At 38.8% G+C, this 24,974-nt stretch overlaps 2 protein-coding genes across 3 annotated transcripts in view; both read right to left on the bottom strand.

Moving 5' to 3' along the window:
- Nucleotides 1–1,722, bottom strand: part of ptena (phosphatase and tensin homolog A) — a 32,210-nt gene extending 30,488 nt beyond the window's left edge. The window contains exon 1 of one of the 2 annotated variants that reach the window (XM_066670799.1): nucleotides 775–1,722. In XM_066670799.1, coding sequence (XP_066526896.1) covers nucleotides 775–853 — 79 coding nt within the window. In that variant the 5' untranslated portion in view covers nucleotides 854–1,722. The remainder of the gene's footprint in view (nucleotides 1–774) is intronic. The other variant, XM_066670807.1, reaches the window with a different exon arrangement.
- A 7,646-nt stretch (nucleotides 1,723–9,368) lies between these two features.
- papss2a (3'-phosphoadenosine 5'-phosphosulfate synthase 2a) lies at nucleotides 9,369–24,411 on the bottom strand. The gene is made up of 12 exons (XM_066681635.1): nucleotides 24,332–24,411; nucleotides 19,433–19,547; nucleotides 18,016–18,251; nucleotides 17,195–17,333; nucleotides 16,801–16,919; nucleotides 15,255–15,368; nucleotides 14,869–14,980; nucleotides 13,628–13,833; nucleotides 12,991–13,126; nucleotides 12,066–12,334; nucleotides 11,269–11,498; nucleotides 9,369–10,306 (listed from the first exon to the last, which is right to left on the bottom strand). Exons 1-12 carry the CDS (start codon nucleotides 24,356–24,358, stop codon nucleotides 10,168–10,170), a joined length of 1,842 nt encoding a protein of 613 aa, XP_066537732.1. The 5' UTR covers nucleotides 24,359–24,411; the 3' UTR covers nucleotides 9,369–10,167.
- Nucleotides 24,412–24,974: the final 563 nt, after the last annotated feature.

The following is a 24,974-nucleotide window of genomic DNA, read 5'->3' as shown; positions in this document are numbered from 1 at the left end:
AGGGTAATGTTGACCAGCACTGATATTTTCATACATGGACAAACATTTATATTAATTTTTTGAAAATTAGCACCATAGAAGTTTACCATATATTTGCAGGTTCTGTACTGCAGTAAAAAAAAAACAATATGGATTAGAAAGCAAAAATCCACCTATAGTAATACATAGAAATGGGCAATATGACATTATTTCATCGTTCTGAACATATCATGGATATCATCCATACTTATAGGATCCTGCATGCTTCATTAGGAATACAGCATACAGTTGTATTTCGTTGAAATTAAAGCAGTGTTTGGTGCAAAATGTTTATAATAAAAACAATTCTATATGTTTTAAAACGTATCAAACAGTAGTGCAAGTTTAAAATAATCTGTTTAAAAAATAAAAAATATACCAAACATTCGCAAGCAATACCATCTACCCGAAGCTAAACGAAAGAGACATATTTCTAAACGGTTAGAAAGATAATAGAAGGGGGAAACTGCTATGTAATAAACACAATAAGCAAATGCAATGCGTATGTGTCAGAGCAATGACAGGGATCCTAACACAACAAAATTATAATGTTATTATACCGCCGATATTAATCCGACATTACTGGGCATCTCTAGCCAACCTCAGCCGATGACGTTGCTAATTCGTCAAAATCTCCGACCCCCTTTTCTTATTCATCGCTATTTTAAGACAACAAGAAAGAGAACAAATACCACTCGAGAGCAGCTGTTTAAAAAAAAGGGAAAAAAGAAAGAAAAAAGAGAAAGACAAGGATACATGTAAGGTCCAGGTCGAATCCATCTTCTTGGTATCTCCTCTTATTGCGGCTGACAATCTCTTTAATGATCGCGGCCATTGCAGTGACAGGAGTCCTTCTTGGAGTTTATATGACGTTATGTTTATATATAGAGACGTGTGTATAGCAGTCTGTGAGGGTCTTTCTCTTTGGGCCCTTTTGTCTGCTGAGATCTGTAACGTTATCTTAACGTTAGAGGATTACGAGGCTTTTAAAACGTAACGTTAATATGTGGCGGGGCCTCAACAAAAGCAGGCCCCAGCTCTGTCTCTCTTTCTCCTCTCTCTATTTCTTCCTTTCCGTCTCCTGTACAGATAGCCTAGCCGCAGTCCCTCCAAGACAGAAAGAAAAAAAGTGAGAAATTCAAGAAACCTCCAGATCCAGAGCCTTGCAGCGGCCGAACCCGCGCAGCTGTAGCCGAGAGACGGTTACGAGTCCGCGGGTCCGGGCCGTTGGTGTCCGCCGTGTCTCAGCTCCGCAGAGAGGACACACTCCTCTCCATCGTCGCTAACGCAGAAAAACCGAGGCTCGCCTTTCTTTTTCTTCCCCCAAAGCCACTCGCTGCGTAGCTTTAGCATCGCTGGCGAGCGACACAAACGTCTCTCGCCTTCCCTCTTTCCTTTCTTTCTTCTTATAAAATGCCAGCCCCGAAAAAAAAAACCGTCCTAACGAACGACCATCGCTGCCGTAAGAAAAAAGGTCGAAAAATAACGAAAAACTGACAGTCTCCACCTCACATATGTCAAACCCGCAGCCACCGCCTTCTTAACTCCCCAAAAACAACCAAATTAAATATAAATCCACATGAATAATCATCGTTTTCTGGTCTTTCTTCTGACGTCTCTCCTCCTGTCTTCTCGCTCCCCCCTCAGCCCTCAACTCTCAAACTTCCATCATGGCTTCCAGCGGAGGAAAAAAGAACGTAGTTCAGGCAAGATGCGTGAAATAAATATCCATCCGCCTCGACCATAATTTAGTTCCATATACAGCTCATGTCCGTTTAGCAAACACTGGCAAGTAATCACTCAAGAGAGTTACATAGTAATATACAATTTCAAGAAATGCGTTGTAAACCGCTTTTACTAAGCACCCAAAACCACACATTTTGTGCCCAGGCCGTCCTATGGCGGAAGGACACAAGCGCAGCTTCATCCTGTCAAAGTGGTCATATGTCGTTCGCGTACGAATTGACTCTTTGAGTCGAATCTTAAGTTTGACTCATTAAATTAGCTCTTTTAGATGACACGCCGACTCGCCTTGAAGATCCGTTTGGGGTAATATTAATATGGATCATTATTACATCATTCTTTTATTTATTAGTGACTGGAAGATTTGCTGATGTGTTTTGTTACAGACATTTATAATATGAACCTAAATATTATGTATAGCTATCCTACGCCTAGCGTCGATGACTGTCCCACAGGAATCTCCATCAACTCTGTTCCTTTTTTCAAAGGCTTGACTTTTGGCTTATTTGGTAAACTTAGAAATCTTACATTGTGGAATACCCTCTGGGATCAACAAACACAATCTAGCGTCATCCTGTAACTCATACTAATGTGTGCGGTGTAGTTTCTCCATTAAATGTTAAGTACATATTAAATCGCACATATATTCGCTAATTTGGTTCGTTCTCGCAGCGAAAATGCCAATGCTCTCCGTTCCGGAGCCTGAAGTGTCGATTCATCTTTGAAGCGGAGCTAATTGATCTGATTCACTGAAAAGTGTCGTGGTCACATGTTGAGGTTATGGGTGAAGTTTCTAATGTAGGTTGCATTTTACACCTGAATATAACACGTTACTATCTTAAGAAACAAATATATACTATTAAGCAGTTTGGATTTCTGTAGCCTCATGACGAATTCAATGACAAAATGACATGAATATAAATTAGTTTTGAATATGTGTAGCCGAATTTAGCATGCCATTCCTCAGGCTATTGTCTACTGGCAACATTCAATACATTTGTAGTATGACCAAATGTCTATTGTACACTCTTAACATAAACGTCTGAACAAGAAGCTTAAGTACACACTGTTCCAAATCTAAATTTAGGTCCTGTGACAGTGTGCTGAAAGTGGCAATTGCGCCACCTGTGGTGTATGAGCGTCAGGCCGGTCATTGATTAAACCATTAAAATTGATCTGTTTGTAACACATTTAGACGTTTGAGGAAAAGACTAATCACCCAATGTTTTATTAGTGGCTCAAATATAACTCTACAGCTTTACAGATCTATGACTTCAATTTAAAGATAAACGAGTCCATACCTTTATCTTCTACCACCCTCCCACTGCCACCCAACTGTTCACATGCAGCTCAAAAGCCCCACCCAGTGAGTTGATAGCATTGGTTCCTTAGGTTTATGACATAAGAAACCCTTGCTGTCTGAATTCATCCATTTGCTAGTATGGATCATGTCTGTGAACGCTGAAACAGGGAGGCAAGCTCAGATAAAATATGTGCTAGAGTTCTGGGCCTTTGCAATCGTGCATGGAACTGAGTTCCCCTATTAGAAGGGAGAACAGGACAAAAGAAAAGTGTGTGGAGATGGGTCGGAGGTGGGAGCGAGTTGTCCGCCACGGAGATGGTGTGAGTTTGGAGGGTATATAGGCTTGAGGGGTGGAGTTTGTGTGGTCCCACTCCCAAATATCAGTTATCACATAACTCCAAAATGAGAGAGTCTCTACACACTGCACTAGTTTTGAAGAAAAAAATGCTCAGACATGTGGATGTTTTTTTACACATGCATCTTTTTATAATACATCTACTAGCATATAATACACCACATTGAAATGTTAACATCATCAAAGTCTTCAAACCTAATTTCAATATTTATGTCAAATTTTCTGCATATTTTAAACATTTAGAAATGGTACGCTATTTAATGCTCTGTTCTAGAGTAACTTACATTGTCAGGATTTTACACAGTGGAGGAGAATGAAAGCAGACAAAACAGGTTAATGTCTCTACAAGCTAAAACACATAAACCTAAAAATAAAATGTTTTTAGCAATATTCTTCTGAAAGGTTTTGGTTATTAAGATATATTTGTACCAGGGCGGTACATGCAGGACGCTGTAGGGTTAATGCAAATAGTCCCAAAAGAAACAATATATATATTTTTTTCAAATTTATTACAATTGTAACAGTTCTCCAAAATACATGTAGCTTCACTAGTGGATGTTGAGACTAAATAAAATGCTGTATTTGTGTTGAAGACATAGAGAAACAGTGGACGATTTCCAGAGTCAACACTTTAAGTCCAGAAAACTGCCAATGACTGATTATAGCTGATTATCCATCCATTATCTGTAACCGCTTATCCAATTCAGGGTCATGGTGGGTCCAGAGCCTACCTGAAATCATTGGGCGCAAGGCAGGAATACACCCTGGAGGGGGCATCAGTCCTTCACAGGGCAACACACAAACACACACACACCCCTATGGTCACTTTTGAGTCGTCAATCCACCTACCAACATGTGTTTTTGGACTGTGGGAGGAAACCAGAGCACCCGGAGCAAACCCACGCGGACGCAGAGAGAACACACCAAACTCCTCACAGACAGTCACCCAGAGCGGAAATCGAACCCACAACCTCCAGGTCCCTGGAGCTGTGTGACTGCGACACTACCTGCTGCACCACCGTGCCGCACCTATAGATGATTATTCATTCATTCATTCATTATCTGTAACGGCTTATCCAATTCAGGGTTACGGTGGGTCCAAAGCCTACCTGGAATCATTGGGCGCAAGGCAGGAATACACCCTGGAGGGGGCGCCAGTCCTTCACAGGGCAACACACAAACACACACACACCCCTATGGTCACTTTTGAGTCGTCAATCCACCTACCAACATGTGTTTTTGGACTGTGGGAGGAAACCAGAGCACCCGGAGCAAACCCACGCGGACGCAGAGAGAACACACCAAACTCCTCACAGACAGTCACCCAGAGCGGAAATCGAACCCACAACCTCCAGGTCCCTGGAGCTGTGTGACTGCGACACTACCTGCTGCACCACCGTGCCGCACCTATAGATGATTATTCATTCATTCATTCATTATCTGTAACGGCTTATCCAATTCAGGGTTACGGTGGGTCCAAAGCCTACCTGGAATCATTGGGCGCAAGGCAGGAATACACCCTGGAGGGGGCGCCAGTCCTTCACAGGGCAACACACAAACACACACACACCCCTATGGTCACTTTTGAGTCGTCAATCCACCTACCAACATGTGTTTTTGGACTGTGGGAGGAAACCAGAGCACCCGGAGCAAACCCACGCGGACGCAGAGAGAACACACCAAACTCCTCACAGACAGTCACCCAGAGCGGAAATCGAACCCACAACCTCCAGGTCCCTGGAGCTGTGTGACTGCGACACTACCTGCTGCACCACCGTGCCGCACCTATAGATGATTATTCATTCATTCATTCATTATCTGTAACGGCTTATCCAATTCAGGGTTGCGGTGGGTCCAAAGCCTACCTGGAATCATTGGGCGCAAGGCAGGAATACACCCTGGAGGGGGCGCCAGTCCTTCACAGGGCAACACAGACACACACACACACATTCACTCACGCACTCACACCTACTGACACTTTTGAGTCGCCAATCCACCTAACAACGTGTGTTTTTGGACTGTGGGAGGAAAACCGGAGCACCCGGAGGAAACCCACGCGGACACGGGGAGAACACACCAACTCCTTACAGACAGTCACCCGGAGCGGGAATCGAATCCACAACCTCTAGGTCCCTGGAGCTGTGTGACTGCGACACTACCTGCTGCGACACCGTGCCGCACCTATAGATGATTATGTAATTTAAAAAAATAAAATTGGAATTGTACCTTTATTTGTGGCGTTAGTACAATGCTTATTCATCAAATGTAACCTTTTATTACTCAGTTTGTGTCCTAACTCTAGTTTAAAACTAAATAAGCATACTTAAGACACCAATCACATCTTGGCTGGTCATGTATGCTTATATAAAGAGAAAATTGTATTGATCATATTATAACCATACATTTTTGGCCACACTATGCCTTTAATTTGTTTAATGTGCCGTAATGCAGCATTGCTGATGGCGATAATGTTCGGTAGGTGGCAATAGAGTGTAATGAATCGCTGTGTTATACCCCTCCAGCCAACACTTGGCACTGACTATTGTGACGTTAGACTCTTTTGCAGCTTCTCCAGTGTCAGATTCTATTGCACAATATATACAAAAACTAGTACTATTAAGAGGTTAAATATGTAAAACAATATTGTCTTTATAATGTTTTCTTTTAATCACAGGTCAAAGTGGCTTTACAAATCACTGCTTTCAGATTTTACACAGACCTAGCCTGGAATACTGAACCTATATGGTTCATACAAGAACTACAAACATTTTGTTTCATGTCATGTGCACTTCACAGTCAAAAAATAAAAAGTAATGAATGATCATTTTCGTTAGTAGTTCGTTTTTTGTGGTAAAATGATTTTTAATATCAAACTCTGCTCCGTTCTGGCCACTGTGGACCTCTGTTGGGAAATTTGTAAGTTCTGTTTTAACAGAGCTTTCATATACATGTTATGTAATTTTATATTATTCATTCATTCTTTAATTGCTTATCAAATTCAGGGATGTGATGGGTCCAGAACTCACTGGGAATCAGTGGAGGGGGTGTCAGTCCTTCACAGGGCGACACACTCACACCAATGGACACTACTGAGTCACCAATCCACCTACCAACGTGTGTTTTTGGACCGTGGGAAAAAACCCAGAGGAAACCAAATGGACACAGGGAGAACACGCCAAACTCCTCACATACAGTCACCTGGAGTGGGTCTTGAACCCACAACCCCAGGTCCCTGGAGCTGTGTGACTGCGCCCTGTGTAAGTTTTAATGAAATTGAAAAAGTAGAGCTGTGTAAAATACCCTCAAAATAAATATAACCAGATTGATCAATGGAATGTGATGATAAAATAAAGTTAATAAATACATTAATATATACATTAGTGTGTATTACAGTTAACTTTAATAGAGATTTAATAAACTGAATTTACTGTGTGTATATTTAAACGCTGAACTGAAAGAGATCATAAACAACATGTTTTTTTCTGTGAGTGAGTTCAATAATCCTCCATCTTCACAATCACTTTATGCTATGGTTTCCAACACGGGGTCTGTTCCTAGCAGATCTAGGCAGTTTGCATTCTCATCCAAGCATAATGCACTCCAATTGCTTTATTTGCTAAACAAATTCAGGGGTGAAGGGTGGAGGGGATGCATTTTGTTTTCTTACATTCCAGAATCAAAAGGAAAAGGAATTTCATGGTTTTCTGCATAGATTTGTCATAAAGTGTGATCTGATCCTCATCCAGGTCAAGGGTATTGACAAATATAATGCGCCTTAAATAATAATAATAAAACATCCAATCATTCAGGTCTTCACTGAGAACAACAATAAAAAGCTCATAGTGCTAGTGGATAAAATATGTGAACCCTTGGGTAAATTACCTCAAAATAAGCTTATTGGAGTCAGGTGTTAGCATACCTGGAGTCTTGTTAAGAAAAGGAGTTTGGAGATGTGGACTAGCTCTACTTCAAAAACAGTCTACAGTAAGGCAAACAATCCACATATGGAGATAATTTGGGACTGTGGCTACAATAGCCAAAGAACTGGGAGCCCAGTAAAAATGACCCTAAGAGCACAACAGAGACTCATCAGTTCATCTAAGAAACAACCTAAAGTGACAGCTAAAGATTTGAAGGCATCTCAGGCACAGGCTAAAATCTGTGCTCTTGAGTCTACAGTCCATAAAACCTTGAACAAGCAGTGTGTCATGGCACCACGAAGGAAGCCGGTCAGCTTACAGTCATTTAGGGAAAGGTGAATTCACAAGTGAATAATGTGAGTGTCTGTATGCCATCTAAAACTCTGTAGAAATTGAGTGATGCAACAGGAAAATGACCTAAAACACTGGAGCAAGTCCATAACAGAATGGCTTATGAAAAACAAAATCCCCCTTTTGGAGTGGCCAAGTCAGTCCCAGACCTCAACTCTATAGAGATGCTGTGGATTGACTTGAAGAGAGCCATACACATGAGGCGTCCAAGGAATGTGACAGAGCTAAAGCAGGAAGAATGGGCTAAAATTCCTCATGAACGATGTGCATGTTTGATCCATAAAATGCATACAGGAAGTACCTGGTTGAGGTTATTGCTACAAAGGTGGGGGGGGGGGGGGGGGGTCAACCAGTTATTAATTTCAAGGGTTCACTTACTGTTTCTATTCACACTTTGAATGTTGAATGAGTGTGTTCAATAAAGACAAGATCTTATTTTTCTTTGGGTTACACATTTTACACATTGGGGATCACATTTTTATAACAACTTTAAGAAAACCATGAAATTCCACTTTTTCTTGCCACAGTATATTCTCATTATGACATGACGTCGCATGAGATTTGGATTTGAATAAAAATAGAAACAGTCTTGGATAAATAAATGAGACAAAACTATTGATTATATTTCACACTAAATAAACTGCACACAATTTGATTTTCTCCCTTTAATTAAATAAAAAAGATTTGCAATGATTAAAAAGATAAATAAATAAACAATTTCTTGTCCTCTAAAAAACTGCTGGACCCATGTGTCTTTGACTGTGGAGATTTTCTTCTGATAACTGGATGTTCCTTTTGGGATGGAGAGTTGAGCATTGAACTCGTGTAAACTGTGTACTTTGTAATGGAAAAATGCAGATTAACACTAATGTGTAATGATTCATAATAACTAATGACAAAAGATATGGGGTTTGATTAATCTTGGTTAATTCTTAGTCATATAGTAGGCCTTAGTGCTTGAAGTTGAAGGGATTTATTGCATTGTGTAGTTACGTGGAAAAATACAGGCCTGAGCCATTAGAAGGAACTGAAGGACATTCTCACCATTTCACAACCAATAAGGGAATGTTTGGGTTAAATGTTGATGGTGTACGTGACTGGGGCTCTATATGTATGAGTTGATTTTGTTCAATAAACTCGTGAGATAAGAGAGAATCTTTGACTTTGGGTCTTATTCCTCTGTTCTCCCCAAAGAATTCTTTGAGCAATTAATTTTTCGATTTTGCCTTCTGGTATCATTTATTAAAAAATTATTAAAATTTATTAAAAAATTTCCATAACATACTCTGCCCTCACAAAGCAGATCTCCAGTTAAGATGCTCAAACTTAAACTGGCTGTAGAATATTAATACATACTAGGACTGCTGGATATGAACAAATGTTACCAATGTGATTAATCTGTTACTAGTACGTTTTGTGAACAATATATAAGTTGCAAATGTTTGTCTTAACAACTGATTACACTGGAATTTATATCAAATAATCACAATTTCCATCACAGTTAAAAAAAAATATCCTCAAGTCATTCAGCCCCAATTGATGTCTTAAATGATCAAAATATTAAATTGTAAAAGATTTTTATGACCTTTGGGATTGCATTCATTAACATGGTCTACTATAGCTGTAAAAACAAATATTGAGATTAAAATTAACACCATATATATATATATATGTATATGTGTGCATGTATATACAATTAAACTATAAAATATATAGTATATTAAATTATTAATTACAGCATTGGAATAACTAAAATAATTTCAAATTTTTATTCTATATACTGTCATTAAATAATAAAATCAGCAGTTTCCAAACCTCTGAAATAAAATGATTTTTATGAATGTGCTTTAATCCCAAATACTTTAAACTGTATATTTTACAGGATACTTGAATAATGCAGCTTTTATATATTTTGGACTAAAGCTTTTAATTTTGAATTCTGTAAAATCTTGGAGCAATCTGTAATATTCTCCTGTGATATTGCTTAAAGTTATAAAACCTCAGCTGCACAGACACCTAGTGGCCTGGATGCATTAGCCTGTTTTATGGAGCATATAATTTCTGTCTAGAGAAAAAAAATGTATATCAATTTTTGTTCATTTTTAGTTCACTCCATCATCTGACCACAGCTGTCCTTCACATTGGGGGACATTTCATGAATAATGGACCAATAGAAATGCTCCAAAATGACAAGGTTTTTCTTTAGACAGCAACCATATATTGTTTGCTCCTTTTCAATGGTAAAATACCTTCATGCTCCTTTATTTAGGAAGTAAAAAATGAATATGTGTAAATTCGGTTTTAGGATCTAAGTTTGAATTTCAGTATTGTAGTGGACTATTAAAAGTGAATAAATCAAACAAACGAACAAACAAAAAAAAAAAGCTAAAACTCTGAGGTATGTCCAAGGTGTGTGACTGGGTCCTTATGGTCATTTTAAAAAAGCAGGAAACTTCATTCCTCTGTTCCTGTTGTTACTACTCTTTCTGTATCAATGTGTAATATTCAGTTAAAACTTTCCAGGCTTTTGGAGACATGAAGCCTTCTGGAGGGTTCTGTCCACTTCGGGCCAAACTTCGCATCTTTGTCCCTGAGATGAACTCAAACTCAGAGTGTCTGAGAGAGAGAGAGAGAGAGAGAGAGAGAGAGAGAGAGAGAGAGAGAGAGAGAAGAATCAGGAGGAATTTACAGACACTATAAACAAGTTTTACATTTCTTGAAGGGGTCCAATCAGGAGTATGTTACTGTTTGCTGCATCTCTCTACACCTTTAGGAAAAGCTTAACACTAGATGTTGGAACATTGCTGTGAGAATTTGTTGGCATTCAGCTCCTTAAACTAAGGTCATGTGCTGATGTACACTATCAGAAAAAAAGGCAAGCCACAGGTACATTATTGTTCCTAAAGGTTCAAAGAGTGCAAAGGTACCTTTAAAGATACAACAGTTCATTACATTCCATTCTCCAGAAGGAGAGGTCTGTATTTGTAAGCTTTCATTACAGAACTGTGTAAAATAAAATAAAATAAATCCTGGAAAGTAAGTTAGGCATAAATCATCGCAGCTTAATATCTAGCAATATTACAGAATAAGGTACAGTTATGATTCCTAACAAAAGGTATTGAATCTGTACCCTTGAGATTACCACAACAGTGACAGTTCTTCTGACTTTAGGATTAGCTCTTGTACTTTAACTCCAAATGACTTTAATACTAAATGAATGATCATGTGCAGCTCAATCATTCATTTGGTATGAGTTAAAGGGTACAAGTTGTACCCTTCTAGCCCACATTTGGCACTCAACATTGTGACAGTAGGCACGAACACAGCTCAACAGAAAGTTGAACATTAGTGAACACAGTGGGTGCACCTTAAATTAACTGAATTCACTCATTAGAAGGAGTTTATGCATTACAGTGCATAAAAACTCCTCATTAATTCCCTTTGTTTCAGAGGAAACCTTTGACTGTAATTGTGTTTATGAAAACATTCTTTTATTATGCTATTATTATGCTTTTTTTATTACTACGCATATTTAAGGTCATTTGTATTTTATTTCCTTCTATTGGTTTTTCTTCTACCTGTCTTTGTCATAGAAGTCCATGGCCCTCTTGCTCTTGTTATATGCAGCAACTCTGAAGGGGATGATCTCAACTGAGGTGAGTCCAGGAGCCATAGATAGAATTTTAGCGCCATGGGTGGGGTCATAGAGGTTCTGTCCGGTATCAGGGTGGGGCATTCCAGCTGGGTCTCGACCCACGATGTAGAAATTAACCCCTGCCACCATTCTAGCTCTGCAGTGCCACTGAACCTGCAATAACACATGCACGAATAGTAAAAGAAAAAAATGGATTATATAAAATTCTGTCAAAATTAAATATCTTAAAATACAGTCAGCACCTCAAAATGCATTCCCTACTGTAGTCATGTTCTATGGAATTACAATAAGGGAAAAAAGCTGAATCTATAAGGTATTTGTAAATAATTTTAAAAAAAGTTCTGTATTTAAAGGAGCATACATAATGTTTGGCAAAGAATGTTTTTATAGTGAGTGATAACTTTATCTTTTTCCTACAAAATATCAACACGTTTTAAATGAACATTCAAAAAGCTTTGTGCTTCCAGAATTAAGTTGTTTATGCTCAATAGAGCTGGATCCTCAGATGGGGGGTGGCTGTGTTTAAAAATAGGTCAAGTACAACATTTCTGATATACCCAGGCCATTAGCTGTCAGGATATTTTGTGATGTGAAGACCTATTAGAGAATTTCACTGAATGCTCAATTAATTTTTTTTCATAAGATATTAATTAATTCACTAATAATGATGTAATTTATTTATTTCACTTACTAAGTAGCCATTTTACACAGTGTACTCACCTCAGTAGGTCCAGCGTACATCATTGGAGAGGGGAAGATGGCCACAATGGTGGAGTTAGGATCCAGGATCCCATCCTCCATAACAGCAGCATGTTGTTTCATCCTCCAATCCAGTGGCACATCATCATCTTTAGTCCAACCGCCCAGAGGATGCAGCAACAGAACAGGCCTACGATACCCACGATCCTTCAATTTCCTGCGGGTGTCTGTCATCAGCAGGGCGTGGCCATTGTGCACCGGGTTCCTCAGCTGGAATGCAAAGATGGCATCTGGAGGGAACAGAAATGAGTCAGTTATCTAATAAAGTAATATGTCACCACACGCCATACATTACACTCATTTTATCTTATTACATGAGTGGCTAAGCATTATATGGTTCAGTAAAATAATAAAAACAAATCTTCCTAGTGTTTAACTTTAGTCTACAAAATAATTCCCTTCATTGATTTCACAAAAAAACATATTCTTCTGCCATGTGAAATTCAAAAACTATATGCTATGTTACTAAGCATAAATATCCTATTACTATTTCCATTAACAACCAGAATGTCTTTATAATCACTCAGATTCCAGCTGGTGAATTCAGTATGTGTTTTAAGGGAGTAAAAGTAGTTGCTGGCTTAGGTTTCACTGTTATTTATGACTGTTAAAAAGCCTTTTGAAACATTGACTAGTGCACATGTAAAGTCAGAAAAGATCATACGCCATGTTGAAAAGTATGTTATTCAGTTTTAAAAAACCTATGATATAACAAAAAGTCTAATGCCAGTGTAATGTTATTAAATTCTAAATTTAAAAAAGTGACTCAGAATAGTACTCCCACTTCTTTCTTCTTTCTTATTCGTTTAAGAATACTTGTAAAATAAGATGCTAAAAAAGGAATTTAGACAAGATAATGTGTGTTTGAATTGCTGCTAGTTCAAACCTGTTTTCATTTCTTTAAATTTTTGTTTGAGCTCATGTGGTGTGAGGCGGAAATCATCCAGTCCATCATTCCATTTGATTCTCTCCAGAACCTCCAGCTCACCTCCCACCAACCAATCACCACTCTCCATCACCATCTGCAACATTGGTCAAGATGTAGTGTGTTATATTTTCTGGAAATATGTTTTTAATTATTTTCTTATCATATAAGTCCCTAATTATCTGTAGAATTTTCTATAATAACTAACGATGGCGTTTTTTAGAGTTTCATTCTTTCATTCATTGTCTGTAACCATGTATCCAGTTCAGGGTCACAGTGGGTCCAGAGCCTACCGGACACAAGTTGGGAACACGCCTTGGAGGGGGCGGCAGTCCATTGCAGGCATGCACACAATCCACTTAACAACAGTACCTGGAGGAAACCCATGAGGGCATAAGGAGAACACACCAAAGTCTTCACAGGCACCCAGAGCAGGGCTCAAACCCACTACCCCAGGACCCTGGAGCTGGACAGCAACACTACCTGTTGTGCCACCGTACTGTCCCCTGATTACCTAAGCATCAGTTCAGCTCTATTTAACAATGGTAAAAATTACACAGCAGCTGTTAATTCCTGTGTTTATGACCGGTGTTAGTACCTTTATATATGGATGTCTGGGGCAGGTTGTTCCCCATTGCCGAGCACACCTTTCCTCTTTCTGATGCTGGAAGAACTCTGGGTTCCTAAGGACAGCGATGCCCTTCCCTTGATAATTCAGCACCACTGCTGCACAGCCAATCAAGCGCTCCTTTGTCTCTGTGTCAACCGGCAGGACGATGGGCACTGACAGGTTTATAGCGGCACCTTTAGATGGAGGGACACTGATGAAACATTTGCTAACAAAATTCCAGGAACAGCTGACAAAGTCAAATTTACACAATTTTCCAATTAACTGAGATATAGTCATTGGCAAGGACGTGTTAGGTGTTTAGATTTTTTTAGGTGTTGGAGCAATGGGGCTTACATTGTAAATGACACTAGAAGTCAATAGTAATGCACATCTCTTTTTAATTTCTTGTGGTGTCTCTGTAGTTTATCATTAACCTCTCTGTAGAATTTCCTTATTAATTCTTTAGTCTCTCCTGGACAACACCCAGATTAAACACCAAGAAAAGAGTCTCGCCTGTGTCTCCTCTTATGATTTAGTGGAAATATCAGTATCTGAACTAAAGAAAGAACTCAATCATTTCTTCGCAGCACTATGAACCTTCACAGTTTTGATGCTGTTAATATGATTTTAATCTGGACACAAGTATCTCATGTCTCCTTTTGGTCTGATGCTGTTTTTCCAACTTGGGATCAATACACATTTCTAATGGTATCTGCCTGGTTTAGCTTTAAAGCTCCTGTTTAAAACTAAAGCATTATTTAGACACCGAACATATCTTGGCTGATCAACTTCATCTAAGGAGACAGGAAAATTGTAAACATTTTTTCTTTGATAAATTATGAAATTATAATGCATTATTTTAAGTGTCATAAGTTATTTTCATATTAAGTATCATATATAGTCATATTGTACCACAAGCCATTGTTTATTACTACAATATGGAAAATGACAGAGAGAACTTGTTGCTTTAAAAGCAACAGGGTACAGCAGGTTTCAGGATCTTGCATCATTTCTGTAAATATGGTGTGGTCAGGGGTCACGTGTGATCTCCAGTGCTCCAGTGGTTTACATTAAATGTGCATGTGTGTGAGAGAGAGAGAGAGAGAGAGAGAGAGAGAGAGAGAGAGAGAATGTGTGTGTGTTTATGTGTTTATATGTGTTCTGTAGCATAAATGTGCAACTGTTATTTATAAAAAAATAATGCTTCACTTAGTGGTGTGTGTGATTACCATCTAGTAGACAACAGAAATTAAGCACTTGCAGGTACTCCCTTTCTCTCATGAAGCCCTTTAAGGGACTGGCCCAACCTTCAGCCAATACTTGCACCCACTGCAGGTCCAACTGCACACACACACACACACAAACACACAAACACGAACAGACACAGGGTAGAATGTCAGTGTTTCCTTTTTGCTATTTGTTGATTATTTTTTAAATAGAACGACTTTTTAACCAGCATCTACATCTCTGTATCATGTCAGACAAGAACAAATATGCTGTTACTAGTATGTTATGAATCCATCTCCATCAGTTCGAGCTGCATTTAGTCTGATCCTAATTATATCAATGATGACTGGTGCATATATTAGTGACAATGTCATGATATGTTGGTTACTTTAGTGATGGAGATACTGGGCAGAGTCTTGGCCTCAGACTGAACCAGGCTCAGTTTGTTTTTAGGCACAAACAGTTCAGTGATCTCCTTTGCAACTCCATTAGGAATAATACCCTGTGTGAGAGAGAGAGAGAAAGAGAGAGAGAGAGAGAGAGAGAGAGAGAGAGAGAGATATCTTAATAAACGATGAAGTCCATTAATCAAGATTTTCCCTCTTTGTTGCATTGTTGAAGTAGCAGTCTCAACACTTCTGGGGAAGACACAATTGCAACTTTGGCATTCAGCCACATGAACTTTAGTGAGCTCAGGCCATGATATTGGATGATTAATTTTGCTAACTCTAGAGAACAGTTCTGCTCCAGTCTTCCAGCCCACTGAAGAACGGGAAAATATACATGAGTTATGTATACAGAAAAGTAGTATGTCCCACACAATCACATTGTAACACACACCTTTATTTCTATTTGTACAAGACAAATGTTCATACCATTTTACATAAATAATATAAAATATTTTTCAGCTTGTTTTGAGTACAGCATGCTCAAATACACCGCCCTTAAACACTGAAACCAGGAGGTTCATTCATTCTGTAAAAGGATCATAAAATTATGAGTTTGGTCTGGAGGACATTGACTGGCCCACACATATCGCTTTTCCACCAACAAGAAACTCGAACGGTCGTCCGTGGGCGTTCAGTAACTCCTGAAAAAGGAGGTCATTTTCAATGTTTCATATAAATACATAATAGGAAATAAAACGGGAACACGCTCCATTTTTGTGATTTTCTGGGGCTGTGTTTGGTGCAATATCGTGTACATTGGTCAGAGCCACGGCGTTACGTTTCTCTTTTGTTCACAAGCTCAGCAGGACGGCTCGGAACTCGGCAATATCTCACTCTGATCTGACTCCACGGTAAACAAAAAATAAACAGTGACTCTGACTGTTTATCTCTGGCTCTGGCGCTGTATTCAGCCACAGCGAAGCCCCCGCTGATGACGTATTCTTGGTTCCCCTCTACACTTGAAGAAACGTGGGCCGGTTCATTGAAACCAAGGTTCAAAGACTCAGGAATGGAACTGGATCAAGAACCAGAGTTATTTTGGTGGAAAAGCCCCTCAAACTCCATAGAATGCCATTGTAATGAACTACAAACAAGATTGCGAGACACTCTACTGACCTCTCAAGTACTCTTCTGGATAAATAGGCAAAAATTCTCCACAGACACAGTCCAAAACACTGTAGAAAGCAGAAAGCCTTCCCAGAAGTGTGGAAGCTGTTAGGCCTTTGGATTTTTTTTTAAAAAAAGGTGTCACAAAAGCTTCTGAAGATGTAACGTGTAGGTCTCCCAATACTTTTATTCATATTGTGTATCTCCATAGCAACAGAGAGCTTTCTCAGCAAGCTGATTGACTTTTTTTCATTTAAGGGTTTGACTTTTAAATGGACACCATTTTTATTCCAATAAATTTTGAACCAGTGAGAATTCTCTCTCATAACAGTTACATCCTCATTAAAGATTTTCTTCTCCCTGTGCTGGTCACTCTACCTGTTCTTTGAGAAGGCTGACCACTAGCAGAATGCTCTCATTGATGGAAAGTTCTCCTGTTCTCAGCTCCAGCTCCGGAGCGGCCGGACTCTCATATTTAGAATCAATCCCTGTGAAGCCTGCCAATACAAACATGGGAAAACCAGCTGAGGTAATGACATAGTGAAACACTCTCTGCCTTGGTAGGCGTGCTAATCTGTTTTCTTGCCATGTTTCAATAACTGTTCTCTCATTCATAAAAATATTTGTAAAGTGTCATTCAACTTTTGACAGCTCCACAAAAGAAAAAAAGTTATAATATATAAAATATAATTGTTGTACCCTGTTAAAGTCAGTCATTTTCTTTTACAGTCATATTTTAAACATTTGATATAGAATTTTGATGACCTTGTACCTTTAATTTGTCCGGCTCGTGCTTTCTTGTAGAGCCCTTTTACATCTCTTTGCTCACAAACTTCCAGAGGTGCGTTCACAAACACCTCAAAAAAAGGAAGACCAGATTTCTCATGGACCTCACGAGCATCATCACGGTCCTAAAGAGAGGGAGGATAAATTAGAGACTTTTCCCAGTGAGGTCAAGTACACTCTCAGAAAATTTGGCACTGTTGTACATTTAGGCAGGAAACATAATTGTACCATATCTTATATTAATTGCAGATTTTAAAATTGTGTTGATTTTATGACCCCCATTTCATAACCAGGTATTAAATATTAAGTTCTTAAATTTTACTCAGTTCTGTAATGAAATCTTACAAATATTTACCTCTTTTTCTAGAGAAGAGAATGTAATGAATCTTTAGGGAAAACAACTGGACTTTAACACCACTGTTGATTTTTTAAAGGTACATTTACACTCTTTGTACCTACAGTAACAATAATATACCTATACAGTACCTTTTTTCTGAGACAACTGTTGTTTGACTGTTGTTCTGAATCCCAAACCCCATCCCAGTTCATCCTAAATGTACTGGATGAAGCTCTATTTCTCCAAAGGGAAATTTGACAGCTCCACTACACAATGCTGGGGACTTTACCATGCTCTAGCACACGCTTGGCATAGGGCATAGTAACATTAGTCTCAAGTGCAGCTCCTGCAGTGTTTTATTTCTTGTCTTGCGTTTCTATAGAAATTATACACACTGTGTGTGAACAGTTGAACACTTGCATCCTCAATGGGTTCGTTTTAAAGTAGCTGAATTCACTGGGGATTATAACCTTGGAGAAGGGTGAGATAAAGCTGGTGATGCAGATGAACCCAGCGTCCGCGAACAGTTTGGCGACTTCAGCGATTCTGCGAATGTTTTCCTGGCGGTCATCTTCGCTGAAGCCCAGGTTTTTATTTAAACCATGACGGATATTATCCCCATCAAGGGAATAGCAGGGGATTCCATGAGAGACCAAATACTCCTCCAAGGCAAAACCTATGGTTGTCTTACCAGCTCCTGAAAGACCTACACACACAAGCACAAGCACACACGCAAACATACCCAGACACCAGTCAACACAGAGATTTACAAATAATTTACAAATAATCATAGACATAGACAAACACCCCCCCCCCCCCCCCCCACACACACACACACAATTTTTTTAAATAAAACATACACCAAAAAACACACTGAGAACCTCATCTGGCATATAGCAATACAAATAACCACATCCATGTAAACCCATACAACATTTGCAAATACATATACACACACAGTCAAATGCATATTTTCTGTAGACACACAAGTTAATTTCTGTGCATTGTGGCAGCATAACTAGCCCAACCCTAACGCTTACCCTGATCATTGAACCCTTACCCTGACCAACCAACAATGAATCATGTCTTCACTGTACATTTTAATGCAATACATTCTTGGGATAATTTTGTGCAGTTGGTGTAACCACATTATGGTCCCCACAAACTGAATAAAACCTGGAGCGCACATGTACACACACACACACACACATCAAGACACACAGCTACCGAGTATAAATACATTCAGCAAGTATCGTACATGACGCTTACATATCCACATGTAAATATATGTGCATACCTCTTTTTTCAAACTATGCTCCCTGTAGAGGATATGCTAACATATTTTCACTTAGATAATCAACAGAATACATAGTTTGAACTGTAATGTTTAAACTGTTCAATAGCACAGTGGAAATTTACTTTCAAAACAGATGTAACTTTAACTTTTTAACTTTTTTTATATTAAAAACATGAATGTTGAAAAGACAGGCAAAATAGTTGAACTTTATATACACTTGCACATATAGTTCGAGGTCAGAGCAATATCCATCCATCCATTATCTGTAACCGCTTATCCAATTTTTAAGGGTCGCGGGGGGTCCAGAGCCTACCTGGAATCATCGGGCGCAAGGCGGGAATACACCCCGGAGGGGGACGCCAGTCCATCACAGGGCGTCAGAGCAATATGACAGCTTTTATTTCCAATAAACAAATATTTCTGTTGAACTTTGGCTTCTACAACTTTAACACATAACTTCAAATGGTCTTTAACTGCTTGCGTAAGTGATCCTGGGGTTACCATATTTATTGTGTGTGTGTTTGTTTGTGAGAGAGAGAAAGAGAGAGAGAGAGGATAGACAGAGTGTGTGTGTGTGTGTGTGTTCTCACCTGTCAGCCACACAGTACATCCTCTGAAACCTGCCCTCGTTCCTATTACTTGTCCTCTCTTATTGCGGCTTACATGATGATCCTGATACACAATATTAGTGGACCTCTGGTGGTCCTGCAAAACAAACACACACACACACACACAGGCAGGGGCATTTTAACAGTTTCAAACCAATTTTCATTTTAATTACATTATTAAATGATTTGGGAACTGAGAATATCAGCTGTTAAGTTTTGCAATTTGTGTTCATTCTTGCTTGAAACAACACTTCAGCTGCTCAACAGTCTGTGGTCACTGTTATTTGATTTGCCTCTCCATGATGACCATACTAGACAGACTTGCACTGTAGGAAGGCCAGTCAAGCACAGGTGTTTACGACCCAATACTGTTGTAGTGCAGAAAACATGTTTCCCTAATAACAAACTGTGTTAGATGGGGCTGGGCCCAGAGGTCTAAACAGCTTTTCTGCATTAAATTGCATTAGATTATTATTACGTCATCGCGTCATATTTACATACTCAACCTAGCAGGCATTACTTATGTGATACGACACCCCAGCTGTACAGAATAAACCATATAAAGTGCATATTTCCAAAGAACAACTTCTCTAAACATCTGAGAAATAGAAGCGAGAAGAGGAGCAATAACATCAAATTTATACCCAAGAGAAACAGGAGCAAGTATGTGTGTGAGAAAGACAGGACGATGAGAGTTTATGAGATTTAAGATGTTTCAGCATTAAAAAAAACAATACAATACAATAGACTTTGTGAAAGAGCTTATTTATGGTTTGAGTCAAACTTGGTAATATAATTAATGTGCAATTAAAAACATTCAGGTTTTCCAAATTAAACATCATAATTTTAATGTTGAATATGTTATGTGTTTAAAAGAAGTACAGACTTGTGTACATGAATCATCTGATCTCAGTTCAGAAGTTTAGAAATGGGAACGAGCTAAAGGTGAAAGAGGAGGAAAAAACAGCAGGTAACACTGTCTGCACATGCGCAGCTCATCCTCATCTGTGTGAGCTCTTGTACGCCCCGCGCAGTGAAACAGAGGTGATACAGTGAGAGAGCAAGAACTGAGTTTTTCTAACGGGCATATTTAGCGACTTTCTTGGACGGGTTCGCTAGACGTGTCACTTTTAAAAAATATATATATTACTAAAGGAGTCTGAAAAGTCGCTAAATCTGGTGACAATATCGGCAAATTTTGCAACACTGTGGGAGAAGGCCCTCTGTTGGCCTCAACGCAACCACTTCCAACAGCCGGACAATTTTCCAGCCCAAATACTGCTCAGTGGATTCAGTGACTTCAAGTGCTATAGCCAGGGCCGTCACTGGAGATCAATGATTAGGGGGGCTAAGACTGAACCAGCGCCGCCGCAAAACAAACCGCTGTAGTAGGAACTGTGACTCCACTGGCTGTAGCACTGAATGATGGACAGATAACTCTGGCTGCTGATTGGATAGATAGATAGATAGAAAGAAAGAAGGGTGGCACAGTGGAGCAGCAGGTAGTGTCGAAGTCACAAAGCTCCAGGGACCTGGAGGTTGTGGGTTCGTTTCTGCTCCTGTCTGTAAAGAGTTGATGTGTTCTCCCTGTGTCCGTGTGGGTTTCCTCTGGGTGCTCCGGTTTCATCCCACAGTCCATACTACATGCCCTCTTCTGAATAAACGGGCTCATACACCGATTCAGGGTTTAAATACTAATTACAATTTGGTCCTGATCTGGAAGAGAACTGAATGTTTATTCCTGAAACCTGTACCATAGTATGATTTAAGTAACACACTGCATTCCACAATTACACTGTGGTTGTGTCTGCCCTATAATATGTGAAGCTAATTATTCCAGTATTATTCTCAGAATTCTGAATTTATTCTCGGAATCTTTTTTTTTTTCAATGCCGTGGCCCTAAAACTTTGCCGTACGTACTGGTTCAACATGGAACGCATCTTTTAGTGTGCAAATATTACATTTATTATTTTTTTTAAGGTTGGCCACACTACAGGGGCGTATTCTGTCAAGAAAGCAATACAGACCGATAGCCAACGGCTATCTGGCTACAGCCCCCTAAAACAGGTCTAACGATGTCCATGGTTATAATTGCTGTTGATGTACCGTATTGTACTGTACAGCAATTTACACTGATTTGCTATAATTCTATCAAATCATGTGTCAGCAGTGACTTCCAATTCTCTCTGGCAACACTGACCAATACTCACTCTAACGATGCTATTTTTATAGCAGCACACATAATATAAATATACTGATTTAATGATTCTTATATAAACTCTTATATAAACTTCATCAGAAACATTTAGATTTTTAGTCATTTATGTTGTGTGTTAATATTGTGGAATTTGAAAATGATATTATTTTCCTTTTTTTTTTTTTACCTGGCTTTGCTCATAGGGTAGGAATCAATCATCATACGTTCTGTGAAATTGCACATTCACACACACACACACACACACACACACACACACACACACACACACACATGGCATCTTTGTTGTTTATTAATTTAATTTTAAAAAATGGGTAATTCCTGTTTAACATGTGCTTTCTCAATGAACTGTAGCACTGAAGATGCAGTCAGTCATTTTTTTAAGTGATTCTTATTCATGTTATAAAACAGGGAGCTAGTCCCGCAATGATACGGAGGGCTGACTATAATCACAAAAATACATAAATTACATAAATATAATGTGCTACTTGTTGGTGGTAAATGTGGACCTTTCATTTATTGAAAATAAGCAAAGAACCACCTGTTCAGTTGTATTAAATCATTTGGACAGCCACTGTAGGACAATAAAAGAAATGTTGGCACAGCATTCCTCTTCAGGTTAATAGAAGAACACTGGGATAAGGGTGATATGAGGGCTAGCGTTAACCAACTCGACTTTGTCTCTCCTTTAAACCAAACGGACCTGTGGTTTTATAATTACATTTTAAAAAGCATAAAAATGTTTTATGATCCCAATGAAGCCAAAGTGGCAGATAAGTAAAAACTTGTAAGTGAACAGAGGTTACATGGGGTTAATGTAGAGCACACTGTGTCAGTGAACCTGTGTCCTGTTTAACCTTATTGATTATTCATGGACAGGGTTCACCACACATGACTCTCACGAGGGTGAGTAAGATCAACAGCCAAGAGTTTTTGAAACACCTGCTCATCCAATATTGCTGTTGAAAAGCTGGGTATTAATCGGGTGTTTCTTTCTCTTTGCTGCGATAACAGCCTGTAGTTTCTGAAAAAGGCTTAATACTATATTCTGAAATATTGATGGATTGATTGATGGCATTCGGATGATTAGTACTGCACTAATATTAGTTGGAGCTCCATTACTCAACCTGTATTTATGTGAGAACACAAAAGGAGGTAAAAAGTATCAAAACAAAAAGAACAAGAGCAGAGATTAAATGTGTCAAAAATGAGAACAGGGAATAAAGAACCAAGCAAAATGGCTAACAACCAGTGTTTCGTGTTCCTGGACACCTTACATTTGGAGTAAACAGAGGCTTGTTCTCAACAGGTGCTTAAACTAGTCTTTGAACAGAGCTGTTTAGACAGGGTGAGGAAAGTACTGTGTTGTTTCATCCTGTGGTATTGTGACCAAAGCATGTTTCATTAAGACCCCAGAGAAGTGTTTTATATTCAGGAAACCCATTAATTATGTCCCTTTTGAATATGTATGACTCTGTTTTTCAGTTTTAGGGCATTCATTTTTTATGTCTGAACAAAAGCAGTGGGTTTGAAATTAACAAATGAACATCTTATGTATTTTGACCAAAATTCGGTGAGACCCAGTGACATGTAAGTCATAGTAAATTTTTACAGTAGAAATGAGGAAAAGGGGAGTACATCCCCCCCTAGTCTCTACACTCTACATTCATTCCTACCGGTAAAGTTTGTAGTCTATCTGTTGCTAAGCCTCCTTTCAACCTGTTCTTCTTTACAGGACCACCACAGAAAAGGTATTATACAGGTGGAGGATCACTCTCAGCCCTGCTGTTGGCGGTGTGTTAGTGTGTGTTGTGCTAGTATGAGTCGATTAGACACAGCTGTGATATGTAGCAGAAACAAGGAAGCGACTGTAATGTTATGTAATGTAAGCAGCTATATAAGCAGCAAGGAAAGTAAAAATCCAACAGTGTGTTATGGCGTCAAAGGCTCCATTCATGAGAAATGTAAGGGTCAGAATGTTTTGCTGTGGGTGTGAATGGAACCAGATGTCTGACGAGTTTAACTTTGCTAAAACCTATTTACTGTTTTTATACAAAATGCTTATTTTTAAAAACACACTGAATGATTATATTTACATTTCAGACACTGAAATATGGAGGAATGTAGTAAAATATGTATAATTTCTCTATAAATTCTCTGTGATAAACACGTTTCATGGATTCAGATATGCTTTTTTCACTGTCTCGGCAGATTATGAGTGGCATTACTGATTTCTTACAGAAAATGTCCTGAACTAATAATTACCACAGTTTTCTCTTTACAAAACACACAGACGCATGTATAATCAAAACAAACGTACTGCAGCCAATGCTATCTTTTAGCGGGAGAAAATTAATTAAAGTAAGAAGTCTCTAAATAACAAGTATGAGCAAAGTAAAACTGTCCATTAAACACAATTACAGCCTGAAGCCTTACTAAACACTGTATTATTTATTAAACTAGAATGCTACTGTAGAGATTACTTGTAACTGTCTGGTAAAGTTCACACATTAGAAGCATAATAGTGCAGTACAAATATTATCATTTAAAATAACACATTTATTTTTTTAAATATTGAATATAAAACACATTTTCCATTCTACAAACACATGTTTAACAGCTTTGAAAACTCTGAATGAATAGAAAACATTTGTGTGATTCTTACCATTTTCTGTTTGTTATTTCCGAACATTTCAAGGCTGTGGATTGAACTGTGGATCCAAAGAGTAGGGAGTGTGTGTGTGTGTGTGTTAGAGAGAGAGAGAGAGAGAGAGAGAGAGAGAGAGAGAGAGAGAGAGACAGACAGACAGACAGACAGACAGAGAGAGAGAGAATGTATGGCTGGTGGACACAGGGGGTTTTTAAAACACTGGTGAGACACGTAGCTGTCCGCAGCCCTCCCTCCTCACCCCCTCTTTTCTACTTCCCTTCTTTCCCTCTTCCTTAATTCCCTCCTCCTGAGCACTCTCTCATTCTCTCTCTCTTTCTCTCTCTCACAAACACACCTACACTGTGTTGAATGGGGAGCTGTGGAACATTAGTAAACTGAGATTTAGTTTAGTCTGCTTTTTTGTTTATTTGTTTTGTTTAGTTTTTTGTTAAAGCTGCTTTAGATAATTTTCACCACCAATAAGTGGGTTATAGTTTGTTTTACAAAGTGCAACTCCCACGAAATGAAGAAACAAACTATTCTGTGGTCTCTAAATGTGTCTAATCTGAAAATATAAAGACCAAAATCTAACCAGCTTTTCTCTTTCTGACTGCTGGCAGACATTTTTCAGCACAGACGCAATAAATGAAACTTGTTC

Source organism: Hoplias malabaricus, chromosome 1 (genome assembly GCF_029633855.1).
Source record: "Hoplias malabaricus isolate fHopMal1 chromosome 1, fHopMal1.hap1, whole genome shotgun sequence".
Classification (NCBI taxonomy): Eukaryota; Metazoa; Chordata; class Actinopteri; order Characiformes; family Erythrinidae; genus Hoplias; species Hoplias malabaricus.
The sequence above is the reverse complement of the archived record's forward strand: the minus strand, read 5'-3'. Positions and strand labels throughout refer to the sequence as shown.

Coding starts and splice junctions, on each gene's coding strand:
- papss2a (XM_066681635.1), bottom strand. CDS start 24,358: ATGTTCGGAAATAACAAACAGAAAATG. Junction 16,920..17,194: donor ACGAGCCGGACAAATTAAAG/GTACAAGGTCAT, acceptor TTGTATTGGCAG/GCTTCACAGGGATTGATTCT. Junction 13,834..14,868: donor TTTCTGTTGTCTACTAGATG/GTAATCACACAC, acceptor CTCCATCTAAAG/GTGCCGCTATAAACCTGTCA.